Genomic DNA, 18,398 nt, shown 5'->3' with positions numbered 1-18,398 from the left:
CAAGTTTCATCATGGGCATTTCTGAAAAACTTTTTATTAATCAGCATAAAACTAATTTATCACATATTTGTCTTCATAAGTCACGTTTTAACGTCGTCATTGTATAAGGTGCATTATAAATTTGTATTTTGGGCATATTTATATTTTCTAGTTTATGAGTAGTATACATGAAATTCTTCCGAATGAAGCAAAGTTTGTCCAATTAGAATGTTTTTTCCTCATCTATTAAAGTTCGTTTTTTCATAAAAAGTTGTATTTTTTTAAATGAAAAAAGTACCGTCTGAATTTCATAATAAAATACAAGTATTTAATGCATGTTATTGATAGCCCAACAACAAAACTCATCTATATAATTATTAAAAAAGTAGTTATCCAAGCTTTTTAAAAACATCTTTAAAACCAAACTTATACTAAAAAGTTGCCACATAGAATTTTACCTACATGGCATCTCTATAATTTTTTTGACAATATTTATATATCTTTAATCAAATTAAATATTAGATACAATAATAACTTATTACTTTAAAGTCAAATACAGTAAACATTAAATAAATAAATGAAACTATATAATACAAAATTAACAATGGAAATCCTGTTAATTTAAAAAAAAAAGCATCGTACGTGTATGGGAAAAAAATGCAATATTGGAAGTTATATCATGAAATCTCAAGATTATAGAGAATTATATATTTCAAGTTTTAGTAGTTGATATTATTTACAAATTGCATTAATATAAAAACTATATATTTGTTTATCGAATTTTTATGTATTATTTTGAATGCTAGAAGAACGAGCAACACCCCATGGAATTGTAGTAAAAGTATTTAAGATCAATCTAAACCAACAATTTAAAACTCTTTCTTGACATAGTTTTATTATACATTATAAATATAATTGCATAACCATAAGTTTATTGAGTATGTTGCCTTTTGTTGATAATATTATTGATCTTTTACATTTTATATGAGTAACGAGTGAGAATGACTTGGTATGATTTGAAACTTTTTGTTGACTAGCTTTATCACTATTTGTGATTTGCAAGTGATAGTTGTTTACCAATCCTAGGATGGAGCCACAAAGAAAAAAAATCAGAATACAAGTGATTGTCGTTAATGTTTCTTTTTTTTATCTTATGAATTTTGTATAATTTAGAAATATCTACCAAATGGTTATGTATAATATGGTGATATAACAATAAAACAACAAAACATCATGAACCAATCATGAATACATGTATATCTGAACTTTTATTTTTAAGTATTTTTGGACACTAATTATAACAGCTTGCGCATCGCGCAGGTAAAATACCTAGGATTAAAACAGTAAGAATCCTGGTCTTCTAAAGCATTCTTTCAACTTAACACTAGCTTTAAAAATTGCCACATAGGATTTTGTCTTACATGACATCTTCATAATTTTTTTACTATATTTATCTTAAATTAAATAAATTACTAAATTTTAAATATATAGAAACTATATACATACAATATTTAAAAAAATAAGTTACGTATGTAAATAAAAAAAGAAGCACCCTTTGTATGAAAATTTAGATCCACTAGATCTAAATTTGGTAAACATATTTGACAAACTGTTTATGGATTGTGATCAATCACATATTTGCTATATATAACGTAAAATTCATGAATATCCTTATTTGATAATATTTGCTTAAAATATATAATGTGTATATAATTTTTGGCATAACCATTCAAAGACCCACGAGTTATGATCATTTATTCATCACCTAGCTTAAATCAAACGATTAATATATTATAAGCAATTTACCAAAAATTGAAAGCAAACCGTCCATGGTTTTACAGACTGTAGACTTAGTGGTAGTCGAAGTGGACAACCATTGTGTTGTATATATTCACGAACATCATCATCCCTTAACTCAACCGTAGAAACCCCGTTTAGGCTTCACGTATTAGTATTGGTATGTTATACATTTATACCATCTTTTTATGGTTTCTAATTTAATACTCTTGAATATGTTTATTAATTAAGTTTGTGATAATACATCAATTTTAAATTACCACATAGGATTTCATCCTATTTGGCATCTCTATACATTTTTCATAATATTTATCTTATAATACTTCTTCTCAAACCAATATAATTTATTTTATTAAATATAATATAAAAATATTAAATCAAAACTATATGCATAAGATATAAAAAAAAATCAAAACTCATATTAAATTAAGAATAAAAAGTCGTCCAACACAATTGTGTTGTTTCTCTCCTTTGTTCTCTTGGCGGAAACACATAAAATAAAGTAATCAAATTGGTTGTTATTCTAACCACAAAACAAAGTCTATAATATAATGATAATAACAATAGTTACTTGAGTTTTACAAATGGGTTTTAGATTAACGGAGATAAAATACCTTATTTCTTAATTGTATTTAGGATTATTAAGGGTGTGTAATCACCAAAACATGTTAAGTGACTGTGATATCGATTGTGTTGTCAGAAAAGATAAAAGGTGATCAGAATGTTTCAGGAATTAACCATGAAGGTATGAACTATAACATAATTGATTTCCACAAGATAAACCTGTAGATTAACTATTTACTAATGCATAAAATAACTTTTTTAACTAGCCGCGCATCGCGCGGGGTAAAATATCTAGTAATCATATATATATATGATTAGAAACTTTATTAATATTCAACCAAAACTGGCAATCATGATAAGAAAAACGATATGCACACCACCAATTTTGACGATACATCACTAAATATGCTTTACAGAGTTATATTGTACAATATAATAAAGCATATTTGATGGTGTATTGTCAAAAACTGATGATAATAATAACCTCCATCAACAAAAGAGTACTTGAAAGTTGAAAGAGTTTATGTAGGTTCGATACTTAGAGCATCAGGTATGGTTAAGACATGCAGAACCATCCAGAACGTCACCTCAGTGTCATATCAGCTTTCACCATTTCATTAGTTTTAAGCAGTTATGCACGTAGAACCATCCAGAACGCGAAACACTATTTTTTTTCAATTTTTTAATATATATATATATATTACACTATGTTTAATTGTTGTTTCAATTGTATATTAATAAAAAAATACTACTAATAAAGATTAGATATTAATAATAAAAGCAGAATAACACTTAATAATAAACTAAAATTACATTAACATTTACAGTAGTCAACTTAGATTACATTAATAATAAATAATTAATAAAATAAAATAATCATGTCTACATGCATTTCGTTATATATATCATATCTACTAAAGTTGGCTATAAATAACGAGGAGCGTAACACCACCAGGTCAAAAAGGGTACTACCATCAGAAAGACTATTAATGGCGACGTCGTCGTTAATAGTGCGAGCCTCCATGTCTATAATGGTAAATCTGACAAAGAAATTAGCGGACCGCATTTGTCACTTAAGATTTAACATACAACTAGTGGTGGGGCTTTTGCAAGTTGCAAATATAATAATAACACTACTCACCTCAGAAGAAGTAAATGAATTTTTTATTAGCCACACTCACTACATGCCAAGATACATGCTAACGCCGGACATCGGCATCTCCACGAAGAACCCCGAATTCTTGATCGGTGTTGAATGAAGTGTTAGGGGCAAGAGTGTAGTGCCAATAATTTGACAAATTGGCAAGTTTTGAACCATTAAAAAAATGCTATGTGTCCAAGCCATTTTTTTGCCAATAGCTAGTCAATACTTGCCAAAACCAAAGGTGTAATGACATTTTTTGCCAAAGCTTGTCACAAAAAAAGACAAACTATATACAAACAAAATAAGAAGGAATCTTGCTCTTTATATTGTTGCCAATTCTTTATTACAATAGGTCAAAACTAGCCGATCGTACATGCCAATACAATTTGCCAAAACTAACCAATACACATGCTATAGGTTTGCCAATTTGTCAAACCTTGCCAAAAGAACTTGCCTATAACTACATCCTTGCCTCTTATGGTGAAGTGTTCGGCGCTGATTGCCAACTCACTATCCGGGTCGGCATAACACCACCATACCCCATGCTCTTAGATATACGATATATGAATAGAATCATAAAGGCAGTTGGTACAATATACAGTACATTATAAAATTAATAGATGGGCCACGTAGTTGCTCAATTTAAGTAAATATGCAAGACCGAGTCATATTTTGTCAAGTGCAGCACTTGGTTTCAAGTTGATGTTAAAGGAGTCTTTGATTTTTTGATTTGGGAAAATATGAATTTTTTCTATTTATGTTTTCTTATAAAATACAGAAAATACAAAACATGTTCAAATCTTGATTTTTTAAAAACATTTTTTAATTGTTTTATGTTTTTGTTTTGGGTGGTGTATACACCACAATTTTGTGATCGCACACAACCAAACATGTTTCACCTTATTGTACTATACAATACCTTAATGTATGTTTAGTGGTGTATGATTAAAAGTTGGTGTTTTACAAATCACTTCCTTTTTGTTTTCCATTTTCCATTCTATTTTCCCCTATTCTAACATGTTTTATAACTTTCTCAAATGAATTTTCCAATTTGAGCACATTTTAAACATTTTTATATGTTTTAAGCGCTCATTCTAAAAAATTAAAAATGAAGAATTAGAAAACATTTTACAGAAACACACCTCAAGGGTCTTTATGAAACATAATTTTTTTTTCTCGAAACACTATCTCATTCGTTTCCATTTCTACCCCGCCTTCAGAGGTATAATGAGTGGGTTTACTTTTTTGAGGTAATCATAGAGGTCATAGTTGTCAAACTCGTACGAGTCACGAATCGAGTCAAAACAAAGGGAAAACGAGACGACTCGATAGGATGACTCGCTTTACTCTAGACTCGTAACATGACTCGTGTTTTGTGGTGTGAGTCGTTACGAGTCATGTTCCGAGTCACGAGTCGAGTCACGAGTCGAGTCACGAGTCACAAAATAATTTTTTTTATTTTTCTATTTTTTAAATTTATTTTATAATAACTCTATTATATACTTTTAAATTTGTTTTGATTATAATAATATCTTCTATTTTTAGCTTAATACATTACAATATGTCTTTAATAAATACTTTTGCACATAATTATAAAAATACCATATTTACAAATATCATGACTCTTATGATTCGAGTCACGATTCAAAAAATTAGATTTCAAGTCGAGTCGAGATTTACGAGTCGACAATTATGATGGAGGTTATCTGTTTGTTTGGTGACAGTGTTTTTGGAAGCACATGAACTGATGAACGCGACACTATTCAAAGTAACAAAGATTGCGCTTAGTGAGGTGTTCCAGCCGATTATCTTCGTATCATCGTATGGTATCTTTGCCTTTCCAATAGGCCATTTTTTGGCCTTGATGACTTACTAGTCCCTGTCATATGATGTAACTTGGTTTCTCTACCTTCTTTAATATCTTGCCAGTATATGTGATTTTATTAATTAGATTGGGTGTCTAAGAAAGTTAATGATAGTAAAAAAGACCGAGTCACCTAAAATCTTATTTAAAAAACATTTGACATGGAATCTAATTTGACAACTTGTTCTGAAGTAAAAATACTTTATTTCAAATTGATCAGACATGTTGTGTAAATTATCTTATAAGAAAGTTGCAACCAAAGTCCAAAGGTTAAAGAATTGATCAGTTTGTTGCAGGCCGAGAGTTTATCACGCTTAGATTACACGATTGTTGCCATAGGAACTACACTACACTGCACTTGTCACATATGTACACAGTTATCGACTCGATATTTTTGACTCGACTCGAAATCTGATTTTTTGACTCGTGAATCGAAACGTGACTCGAATCGTAAGAGTTGGGATATTTAATAACATATAAGTTTATAATTATATATAAGTTTTTATTGTAGAAATATAGTTTGTATTGATATATTACGCTAAATATAGTAAACATTATTGAAATAAAATCAGATTTAAAAACATATTATGTTTAAAAAAAAGAAAAAAATTTAAAAGTAAAAAATTATTTTGTGACTCGTGACTCGACTCGTGACTCGGAACACGACTCAGACCGACTCGCAAACAAAACACGAGTCATGTTACGAGTCAGGAGCAAAAATGAGTCATGCATCCACCGATTCGCCTCGTTTTCACTTGATTTTGACTCAACTCGTGACTCGTACGAGTTTGACAACTATGCATATGTATATTATCTTAAAAACTGATCTACCGATTCTTTTAGAAAACCGGATTTCTATGAGGGGTCTCCATTTAGATATCGGTAACAGTACATTAACATACATCATTTAGCTACTTTTCATATGTATTGGACTTTTACTAACAAAGATTACTAACTTAAGTCAACCAATAAAACGAGGAGAGAGAATGAATAAAAGGAAAATAATGAATAATTTTATTGGTGTTTATTGATGTAACATCAGTAAACTTTATTAATAAACCAAGATATTAATAACCATGCGAGACCGCACGGAGGTTAGAGTGACAACACATGAATCAAAAAGTCACTTTTTTTTTCCTTTCTATTTTGATAAATATGGACATGTAAATTTTTCATTTTTAAAAAAAGGATTAATCACAAGATGATCAACGAACTTTTTCTTTTGTACATGGTTGCCCAATAAACATTTTTATTAACATATATTTTCCACAAACTTATAAAATTTGTACATGGTTCACCAATTTTTGACCTGTTACCCTTAACATTCAGTTAAATACATTTTTCTTTTAATAAAATTGTGATGTGGAAATTAAGTGGAAAAAAATTAAAGAATTTAATCACCAATTTACCAATGAACTTTTCCATTTGTACATGGTTGCCCAACAAACTTATAAAATTTGTATATGGTTCACCAACTCATAACCTGTTTATCGATTACTATCTTTTAAGGTGATGTGACACTTGGTTGATAATGATGTGGACTAATAATGAAAAGATATGGATTCCAAATCACCAAAGCTGTATATAAGAATCAAATGTTCGTTCCCCTTTCCCCAGTTGACATGAACCCTAAAATGAAATATGTCTTCTTTGTAATCTATCATATTTTTAAATATTTCACGTCATTGCCAGATCACTTAAAAAGATATTAACCAATAAACCGTTCAACAATTGGTGAACCATGTACAAATTTACAAGTTTGTTGGGCAACCATGTACAAATGGAAAAGTTCGTTGGTAATCTGGTGATTAAATTCTTTATTATTTTTCCACGTAATATCCACGTCATAATTTTAAAAAAGGAAAAATGCATTTAACCGACTATTAATGGTAACAAGTCAAAATTTGGTGAAGCATGTACAAATTTTACAAGTTTGTGGGGAATATATATCAATAAAAATGTTTACTGGGCAACCATTTACAAAAGGAAAAGTTCGTTAGTCACCCAGTGATTAAACCCTAAAACTTTTAAAAGATAACAATCAAGTAAATAATTAGTCTAAAGATTCTCTTAAAACCATATAAATTTGACATTTGGATTCAACTAAATTTCATTCTTAATTTTATCTCCAGATTTTGACAAATATCATAATCTAACATCATCTTGTAATTGGGAGGAATTTGTAAACGTTGGATGCCTTGGTACTATTGTAGAATTTTTTTTACGGACGATATATTTTTTATGATACTATGGTGTTTCATGTATATTGGCTAATGGAGATTTGTAACACAAGTATATATACGTGTGTTGGAAACAAATATGTCGGGTATATATACATGTTTTACAAATCTCCATGGCCGATATACGTGAAACACCATAGTATCTTAAAAAAAATACGGGTGGAGTACAAAATTTTCACTCTGTTATCTTGATTGTCAGATACGTATCACCTTGATTGTTATGTGATCATCACTTGTAAAAGTGTTACTCATATTTGTATGGCCCCTATTTGTATTTGTGGCAAAACAAGACCATTATGTTCATTTGACCACGAGAGAAAAAAAAAAAAAAAAGCAAGACGAAAACCAGTTCGTGGTTTGACTTCTCAGAAAGTACAGAAATATTCATATTACTCGTATATATGGTTTTCTTTGAACTTTTCAAACAAGTAGAGTATTAAACCTATATAAAACAAGCCAATGAAATAACCATTCATCTCAACAACCAAAGAAATTCATATCTAACTTCGATAACCCAACTGTGTCTTGTACAAGTGTTTTTTACAAATCATGAGCATCCATATGATCATCATTTACTTAGTTATTGTGTCCATTCCTTGCGCCATTTCAATATCCTTCAACTTGACAAATATCGGTCCACAGAATTTGAACCGTGAAATAGAAGTTAATGGAAGTTATGTCTCTGATGGTGGAATCCAGGTGACCCCAAACGAGATTGGTTCAGATCGAAGCGATAAAGCTGGACAAGCCATATACTTTAGACAGCTTCGGCTTTGGGACAGTAGTACTCGTGAGTTAGTAAGCTTTTCTACCAATTTTACTTTTGTGATTGATTCAAATGGGAATACAAGTTATGCTGATGGCCTTACATTCTTTCTTGCTGAAAAGAATTCTGTGATCACAAAGGGTGGATCAATGGGACTTCCCATTGATCCCATCGCCCTTAACGCCACAAACAGATTTGTTGCAGTGGAGTTTGATACTTTTTATAATACTGGGTGGGACCCGTCTCCTCACGATCATGTGGGTATCAGCATTAGCTCACTTAATTCTTCAAGGACTGAGCGTTGGTTTAGCAATATAACTGGCGGAAGAGAGTGTGAAGCTTGGATTACATATGATTCAGTTTCCAAAAATCTTAGTGTCTCCTTCACTGGTTATCAAAACAATAGAGTCGTGCGTCAAGATGGACTTTTTTACACTGTTGATCTCAGAAATGAGTTGCCTGAATCGGTTATTTTTGGTTTTTCAGCTGCAACTGGACTATTGTTCCAGAAAAATAACGTGATATCGTGGTCTTTTAATAGTTCTGGAATACATAATGTTGACCCAGTTAAAGGGAAAAATAGCAAGGTAGGATTAGTTATTGGATTAGTGGTTGGGGTTGCTTTTGCTGGTCTTTTTTTGTATGTTTTATGGAGGTGGAAGAAGAAAAGCAGTGAAGATGAAGCACAAGATGTTGGATTTGATGTCGAGATGAACAACGAATTTGAAATAGGAACCGGGCCAAAAAGATTTTCCTACAATGAATTAGCTAGATCTACTAGTTACTTTTCTGAAAGTGATAAGCTTGGGGAAGGAGGTTTTGGTGGGGTGTACAAAGGTTTCTTGAAAGATTTGAGCACGTATGTTGCAGTCAAAAAGGTTTCAAAGAGTTCCAAACAAGGTATCAAGGAGTATGCCTCAGAAGTCAAGATAATTAGCCGATTAAGGCATAGAAACCTAGTACAACTCATCGGTTGGTGTCATGAGAAAAGTGAACTCCTACTTGTTTATGAGTACATGGAAAACGGAAGCCTAGATTCACATCTTTTCAAGGCCAGGAGCTTGTTGCCATGGGACACAAGGTATAAAATTGCCCATGGTGTCGCTTCTGCTCTGCTATATCTACATGAAGAATGGGAACAATGTGTTTTGCATCGAGATATCAAATCCAGTAATGTGATGTTGGATACAAATTTTAATGCAAAACTAGGTGATTTCGGGTTAGCCAAGTTGGTTGACCATGAAAAAGGCTCTCAGACTACAATGATAGCTGGAACTTTTGGTTACATGGCTCCTGAATGTGTTGTGACCGGCAAGGCAAGTAAAGAATCAGATGTGTTCAGTTTTGGAGTTGTTGCGCTGGAAATAGCATGTGGACAAAAACCCATTGAGTACAAGGCTGAAGAAAAGCAAATTCGCTTAGTAGCACGGGTTTGGGAGCTCTACGGGTTGGGGACTCTCTTAGAGGCAGCTGATCCCTGTTTAGGGTCAGAGTTTGATGTAGATGAAATCCAACGATTGATGATTGTTGGGTTATGGTGCGCACATCCTGACTCAGAATCTCGCCCATCAATGAGACAAGCAATTCAAGTACTAGACTCTGAAGCTCCCCTACCTTTACTTCCCATAAAGATGCCGGTGGCATCTTACTTGTCGCCTCAAATGTCTTCGTTATATGGTGTCACTTCCATCATCAAAATGCAATCATCAAGTAGCAACTCTAACACAGAGTCATCAATGAATACTATGTCATCATCTTCTTCACCTTCTGTATCATTGTTGCATTCAATGGGATGACCTTTAAGTTATAGGTCTTCAAATACTTGCATCAATTTTTATTCTGAATCACAAACTAGTGCTTTCTTATAGGATCCTTTTTTATAATCCTTTTTAATAACTTCCTGTAATCATCTCACAAAAGCCATAATTGTTGTAACATATTTTAGTGATTGAATTAATTTATACACGAACTGCATTTTTTACAAATTCCCATGTATTTTACTGCTTATTAATCATCACAAAAACTCATTGTAACAACTGAGCATTCCATCACATATGACAAATTGAGTAAACCCATTTTTTTTTTTAATGGCTTGTTGGAAGGAAAATTTGGATTGGGTCATTGACGGATCAGTGCACCCAATCATCTCCACTTCAAACAATAGGAAACCCGTCATAAGTGAGAGAAAAAACTTCGGTCCAATATGGAAAGCCTCAATAATTTGTTCCATATGAAACTTGTACCCATGACCCCTCGATTTCTAAGGTCAATGAATGTTTCACCTTCACAATCCATTTTATCTAATCTATCTCTCATGCTCTAAATCACTGGAGGTAATAACAAACTCACTTGGTTGGCTACTTGTTTGAATTAGGGTGGGCCGGGGTTGGGGGGAGATTTACTCTCTAAGGTCTCAGGTTCGACTCTTGACGATGTAGGGTTTCCTTCCTCGATGGTTTATATGGGAATCTGTTTGTCGATGGGGCTTTCTAGAGTGGACGCACGTTTACAAAACCCACTGACATTCGCGAGCAGGGTTGGATCTAGAAATTTGTGCAAGTAGGGAAAAAAACTTACTTGGTGACTTATGAGCAGCGAAAACAATGGCAAGATAGCTTCCAACCAGCAGCAAAATTGGACTCAACAATCTCCAAATCTGCAAAAAAAACAGTTGCAAAATTAGTCTCAACGTCCTAGAAGCTACTGCTTCCGCCTCTCTAGGCTTCGCTATTGCTCATGACTGGTATATGGATCTCTCTATGTAGTGGTCAACAGCCTCTAAATATGCACAAAAGAGCCTTAAAACTGCTGCCAAAAACGAATAAACAACCTCAAAATAGTCACGAAAATCTACACAAAATAGCCTTCAAATAGCGCCCAAACAGCTGCTAAAATAGCAAAAACAAAACAAAACAAAACAGCGTTAATACAACTTCCAAACAGCCCTCAAAAACTATGCAAAAAAAGCAAGAAATCTTTCGGTTTTATTCCAACCATTAAAGGCTTCAGATAGGTAATTTCAAATTAACTTGACTGAGAATTTGTATCTACATGCTTAATTGCTTAATTGTGAATAACATTGATTAATTTATTGTCTTCATTATCAAGTTGATTCGGTATTATATTCATATGGTTTTGATTGTTTGTTGATTTCAGCTGAAATTTTATGAGGATATATACAGAAACGTATAGGTTTTAAGCTGAATCTGCTAGTGAATGGTTTCAGGAAGAATTGCTAGTTTGATTGTTGTATTTTTTTGCAATCTGTTGGTATGCACATAAGCTGTTTTATCAAATGCCTGAATGAAAAATACATGTTGTTTGGTTGAAGTGTTTAATAGTGCTTTGTTTAGTTACAAATTGTGAGTTTGTATGTTTAATCTCTTCTGGGTACTTGCAGTTTGTTTGATCAGTTTGTTTGCAAGATAGGATTGTGCTTGATTTATCAGGTGTACTAATGTAGTTGGTCGTATACCAAGGTATAGTTGTATGTTTGCCGTGTGTTGTGTATGATGACACAAGAAGAATTAGCTTTTCATCAAGCTCACAATGTTTTTAGATACACTAAAGGACTCCACACTTTCACACGACAAAGCAATATGTTGCCAATCTATATACATTTTTAATAAAAAGTGTCATCTCAAGGTATTTTTCATGAAGAGGGGGTTGGGGATCCAGCAAATCGCTGGTTAAAATTGCCTCCAACACGTCTGAATCGAAACTAATTTTACAAAAAAACAAAACTAACTTTTTTTTTTTCAAAAAAACGGCATTTAGCATACAAATCATCTACTTCTAGTTGATAAAAGATATATAAGTTTAAGTGTTGGTACGTATTATCGTTATTCAACTAGCATATCGGGCACCAGTAAAGGTTTTAGTTTCTCTTTGACATAAAAGCTAGGTCTTGACTAGGTTAATTTGGACTACGATTTAAGATCGCAACCGGTGATGGACTAACTAATCAGTGTACATGTACGTTGTTAGTAATGTACCAGAGAGAAATGTTAAGGATCACATACGCATGGACGCATAAGATCAGAAATCTTAGATAGAAATTAATCTAATTGACATTAGTCGAGCACTAACAAGAATCACTATTTTGACTAGCTTCTTCAGCAACCATCAATATAAACGTATCATTTAAGCTATTTATGATTTGAATGGAAACAAAAACTCCAAGTCGACCTTTTGTCCAATATGAAAAATTGATATGTCGACAAACAACTAAGACTTTTGATATGACGTTGACTTAAGTCAACCATAAAAATAAGTAAATAACATAAAAACAAAAATAAATAAATAAAGGGTTTTGCTATTCATAATTAACGTCGACAAAATTCCATAAATATATAAGAAGAGAAGATTACAAACAAGACAACCTGTACTATAAATATTCTTGTCCTTCAGGATAATAAGCTCAGTAAACAAACTATAGTACAACGCTCATTAAAATGTTTAATTTGATTAATAAAATGATATATTTTAGGATACATCTTATCATATATATCTTTTTTATCTTGATTTATTCAGCAGCTTCAATCACCATCAACTTAACAAATATTGGCCCGGAGATTCAGAATCACGAAATTGTTACACAAGGTGATGGAGCTTATATATCTGACGAAGGAATCCAACTTACACCAAACCGAAGCAATAAAGCCGGACGGGCTACATACTTCAGACCACTTCATTTGTGGGACAGAACATCTGGTGAGCTAGCAAGCTTCACTACAAATTTCACCTTTGTCATTGATTCGCAAGGGCGTTCATACTATGGTGACGGCCTCACATTCTTTCTAGCTCAGAATAACTCTGACATATATATCGGTGGTTCCATGGGGCTTCCGGTTAATGGTAGCACAATAAATACGACAAAGCAATTTGTTGCGGTGGAGTTTGATACTTTTTGGAGCCCATACTGGGATCCAAGGAACTCTAGCAATAAATCCATGGGTGACCATGTGGGTATAAGTATTAGCTCTCTTATATCTGTTAGGTCCCAGAAATGGTTAAGTAATGTAAGTGGCGGTGCAGTCTGTCACGCTTGGATCACATACGATTCGGTTTTAAAGAATCTTAGTGTGTCTTTTACTGGTTTTCGAAATAATACTGTAGTTCGTCAAGATGAGCTTTACTACATCGTTGATCTTAGGCAAGTGTTGCCCGAATGGGTTATCATTGGGTTTTCAGCAGCAACTGGATTTCTGTTTGAGAAAAATATCGTGAAATCTTGGTCTTTTGATAGTTCAGACCTGAAAAATAGCAAGCTGAAACTGAACCCGAGCCCTGATTCAGGGAATGGAAAAAACAGGAAGTTGGGATTAATAGTTGGATTATCAATTTCAATTATTATTATGAGTGTGCTTGCATTCGTTTTGTGGAGATGGAAGAAAAAGAAGAAGACCAAAAATGCTGAAAATGAAGGGGAGGAACTTGGATTTGATGTTGAGATGAACAAGGAGTTTGAAATGGGCACCGGGCCTAAAAGATTCTCCTACCAAGAAATATGTCGAGCAACTTGTGACTTTGCAGATAAAGAGAAGCTTGGAGAGGGGGGCTTTGGCGGAGTTTACAGAGGTTTCTTGAAAGATTTAAATACGTACGTTGCAGTGAAAAAGGTATCAAAAACTTCCAAACAAGGATTAAAGGAGTATGCGTCTGAAGTCAGGATTATTAGCCAATTGAGACACAGAAACCTGGTGGAACTCAAGGGTTGGTGTCACGAGAAACGTGAACTGCTGCTTGTTTATGAGTATATGGAAAACGGAAGCTTAGATACACATCTTTTTAAGCCTAAGAGTTTGTTAACATGGGGCCTGAGAGACAAAATTGCACAAGGTCTGGCCTCTGCTCTGCTGTATTTACATGAAGAATGGGAGCAATGTGTTTTGCATAGAGATATTAAATCAAGTAATGTGATGTTGGATTCAAGTTTTAATCCGAAACTTGGTGATTTCGGGTTAGCAAAGTTGGTTGACCATGAAAAAGGCTTGCATACAACGATGTTGGCTGGAACGTTGGGTTACATAGCTCCAGAATGTGTGGTGACAGGCAAGGCAAGCAAAGAATCAGATGTGTATAGCTTTGGGGTTGTAGTACTGGAAATTTGTTGTGGTCAAAAACCCATTAAGTACAAGTCTCAAGATAACCAAATAAGGTTACTAGAATGGGTTTGGGAGCTTTATGGGATCGGGTCTCTTTTAGAAGCTGTTGATCCAAACCTAGGGACGGATTTTAAAGAAGAAGAAATTAAGCGTTTGATGATCGTTGGGTTATGGTGTGTGCACCCTGACCCAGAACATCGGCCATCGATGAGACAGGTAATTCAAGTACTGAATTGTGAAGCTTCCATGCCTATGATTCCCTCTAAGATGCCGGTGGCATCTTACTTAACACCTTCCATGTCGTCCTCATTTGGTGTCAAGTTAAACGTCGAATTCCAATCATCAAGTAGCATGTCTAATGCGGATTTGTCACAATCTTACTTAAATGGTCGTTAAATACTGGTATTGGCAACTTCTCTGGAGCATAACCTTCTAAATGTTTATATATCCATTGTAACAGTTAAATGTATTCCCAAATGATAATGTTACTTTTTTCGTAATCATATAATTAACTCATATCTTGAAATAAAAAGAATCATTTTAAGATGCTTAAAATAAATACTCCCACTTTGTAACTGTTCTAGGAGTAATAGAATTAGTAATCAACATTTATCAGCCTACTGAAAATTCACTTCTCAGCTGTGTTTCAACTATGTTCCTGCTGGTTAAATTACGCTTCACAAGTAAAATACTTCATTTCAGGTAAACGGAGGACAAATACATGCATGATGGATCATATATTCACGGATTTTTAAATTTATTTCATGTGATCTGTGTTCAAATTGACAGTTTAATCAATTACAAACGAATTGTCGATGAAGTTGATCAGTAGCCAATCTTCCTATTGTAACGTTCGGGTCGAAAAATTGTTGTGATTAAACATTTGTAAGGAAAAAAAATTAACATAAATGTGAATTATAATTAAATACTTAATTAAGGGAATCTGCATCATATGGTGACCCAAAACATGTCGTGAAAGATGATAAGTCCCATGTAAACCCAACCCATTAAAAGTTTTGGGTTAGAAATTTCAACCCTGACCTACAACTTGTCAACTCGAACCTAACCGACCAGCAAAAAAAATTGGGTTGGCGAGTTGGCGGGTTGATTTCAGGTAAAACTACAAACAGGTTGTGGGTTTGGTGGACTGATTTCAAATCAAATGGGTTATATTGTCAGGTTGGCAGGTCAAATTGGTTGGTGAGTTGACCTATTAAAACAAATATATAAACTTGAAATATTTTCATGGCGGGTCGACCTTGTTAACCCAAAGGTTCAGCCCGATCCCGAGCCTAACCCGAAAAAATAAGGTTAGTGGGTTGACGGGTTATCGGTTTCAAGTTGGGTCAACAACGCTAAAGTCAACCTCCTAAAGAGTCAACCTCATGAAAGAATAATACTCTAGATTTGTAGAGAAAAAACATGTGAAAGAGAATGCCCATGTCCTACATGCACTATACATCGAAAAAGCAAGTCGACAGAGAGAAGACTTTTGATTTGGCACAGTTGAGTCAAGCACTACAAATATCAACTTCAGATATTGTCCTCATAGTGATGATAAGCATTATTCATGCTAATTGCCAACCAGCAACCTGCTGCCAAAAAATGTGCAACTTCTTTTATAAGCAAAAAAATTAAAAATAAAAAGGATTCAGAAACATGGGCATCTTAGCATGCTTTCTTCTTGCGTTATTCATCCCTTATGCAACTTCAATTACTTTTAATTTCTCAAATATTACTCCAAAATTCAAGGATATGTACACTTTGTCAGGTGCTGCTAATATATCTGACGGCGGAATTCAAGTGACATCAGAAAATAAAAGTATAGTTCACAACAGTTTAGCGGGTCGGGTGACATACATCAGACCACTTCATCTTTGGGACCATACTTATAGTGGGCTAGCTAGCTTCTCTACTAGCTTTACATTTGTGATTGCTTCAGACCCGGATGATCCTTACCGTTACTCAGATGGGCTCACATTCTTCCTAGCGGAAAATAATTCTGTAATAAGTGGCCAAGGAGCCATGGGACTTCCATTCAATACAAAAATATATTCAAATACAAATCCATTTGTTGCGGTGGAGTTTGATACCTTTTGTAACGATGTATGGGACGACCAATGTCAAGGTTCGAGTCAGGATGATCATGTAGGTATCAATGTTAACTCTCTTACCTCTGTTAAGTCTGAAAAATGGATGACTGACATCCCTAATGGGAAAGAATATGAAGCTTGGATCAAGTATGACTCCACTTCAAAAAATCTCAGTGTCTCTTTTACAGGTTATCGAAACAATACACTTGTAAGGCAAGGTCGACTTGATTACACCGTTGACCTAAGGGACGTGTTGCCCGAATGGGTTATTTTTGGGTTTTCAGCTTCAACTAGTTTGGATTTTTTTGAAAAACACAATGTAAGATCTTGGATGTTTAATAGTTCTAGTTTACAAGTTGATAAAGAGAAAGCTTTACCACCAACTAACAGCCCAAAATCTTTTGAGCCACCACCCAAGGAGAAAAACAAGACTGGACGTGTGCTGGGATTAATAGCTGGTCCATGGGTTGTGGTTACTTTTTTTACTTTACTTTTATTTTGCTTATGGAGGAAGAACAAAAAGAATCTAGATGAAGAGGAGGAGTTTGGATTTACTGCTGAGATGAACAATGAGTTCGAAATGGGTGTCACAGGCCCAAGAAGATTTTCTTACGGTGAGTTAGCTCGGTCCACTGCCGGGTTTTCAGATAATATGAAGCTTGCAGAGGGAGGTTTTGGAGCGGTTTACAAAGGTTTCTTGAGAGATACGAAGACATATGTTGCAGTGAAACGTGTGTCCAAGACTTCAAAACAGGGGATCAAAGAGTATGCATCCGAAGTAAAGATCATTAGCCGTTTAAGGCACAGAAATCTAGTGAAACTCACAGGTTGGTGCCACGAAAAACGAGAACTCTTGCTTGTTTACGAGTTTATGGAAAATGGAAGCTTAGATTTACATCTCTTCAAGGGAAAGAGCTTGTTGTCATGGGGCACACGATACAAAATCGCACATGGGCTTGCTTTTGCTTTGCTATACCTACATGAAGAATGGGAGCATTGTGTTTTGCATAGAGATATTAAATCTAGTAATGTGATGTTAGACTCAAATTTCAATGCGAAACTTGGTGATTTTGGGCTAGCTAAGTTGGTTGACCATGACAAAAGCCCAAAGGCGACAATGTTGGCTGGAACCTTGGGTTACATGGCTCCTGAATGTGTAGCAACTGGCATGGCGAGCAAACAATCAGATGTGTATAGCTTTGGAGTGGTTGCACTGGAAATAGCTTGTGGACGCAAACCCATAGACTACATGGGCAAGGATAATCAAACACGCTTAATAGAATGGGTTTGGGAGCTCTATGGAACCGGGAGTCTTCTAAAAGCAGCTGATTCACGTTTGGGGTTGGCTTTCCATGAAGAAGAAATCAAATGTTTGCTGAGGGTTGGTTTATGGTGTGTTCACCCTGATTCAGAACTTCGGCCAACGATGAGACAAGTAATTCAAGTACTGAAATCTGAAACTTCCATGCCTATACTACCCTCAAAGATGCCAGTTGCATCTTACTTAACACCAGCCATGTCGCCAATATTAGTTGTCTCTAACGAGGATTTGTCAAACCAAAAGGCCTTGTCCTTAGATTCATCTTACTTATATGGTCGTTAATTATTTCGATTACTACTTTAATTATATCCTTGTTTGTTAGAACTTAGTTCGGTGATTGTATCCATATAATGAGGGGTACTTTAAATCTTTAACTCTTGTAATATTTCAATGTATATCCAGTATTAGCTAGTATAAATACCATCGTTTAACTGGTACAATACGAATCTAACCATAGTGAAAAAGAGACGACTCGGATTGTGCAAAAGCAAAATAATAAAAGTGTAGGTCACCCGGACGGAGA

At 34.2% G+C, this 18,398-nt stretch overlaps 3 protein-coding genes across 3 annotated transcripts; all 3 read left to right on the top strand.

Annotated features, from left to right (window-relative positions):
* Positions 1 to 8,101: 8,101 nt before the first annotated feature.
* On the top strand, positions 8,102 to 10,175 carry LOC122600530 (L-type lectin-domain containing receptor kinase IX.1-like). Its single transcript, XM_043773258.1, has one exon. The coding sequence runs from the start codon at positions 8,138 to 8,140 to the stop codon at positions 10,148 to 10,150; it is 2,013 nt and encodes a 670-aa protein (XP_043629193.1). The 5' UTR covers positions 8,102 to 8,137; the 3' UTR covers positions 10,151 to 10,175.
* Positions 10,176 to 12,811: 2,636 nt separating this feature from the next.
* On the top strand, positions 12,812 to 15,344 carry LOC122600704 (L-type lectin-domain containing receptor kinase IX.1-like). The gene is made up of 2 exons (XM_043773458.1): positions 12,812 to 14,677; positions 15,164 to 15,344. The coding sequence occupies exons 1-2, from the start codon at positions 12,830 to 12,832 to the stop codon at positions 15,188 to 15,190; spliced, it is 1,875 nt and encodes a 624-aa protein (XP_043629393.1). The 5' UTR covers positions 12,812 to 12,829; the 3' UTR covers positions 15,191 to 15,344.
* Positions 15,345 to 16,038: 694 nt separating this feature from the next.
* Positions 16,039 to 18,293, top strand: LOC122600463 (L-type lectin-domain containing receptor kinase IX.1-like). Its single transcript, XM_043773180.1, has one exon. The coding sequence runs from the start codon at positions 16,121 to 16,123 to the stop codon at positions 18,155 to 18,157; it is 2,037 nt and encodes a 678-aa protein (XP_043629115.1). The 5' UTR covers positions 16,039 to 16,120; the 3' UTR covers positions 18,158 to 18,293.
* Positions 18,294 to 18,398: the final 105 nt, after the last annotated feature.

The sequence above is a fragment of the Erigeron canadensis genome, chromosome 5 (genome assembly GCF_010389155.1).
Source record: "Erigeron canadensis isolate Cc75 chromosome 5, C_canadensis_v1, whole genome shotgun sequence".
In the NCBI taxonomy this organism is placed as follows: Eukaryota; Viridiplantae; Streptophyta; class Magnoliopsida; order Asterales; family Asteraceae; genus Erigeron; species Erigeron canadensis.
This window is presented reverse-complemented; position numbering and strand designations above follow the sequence as displayed.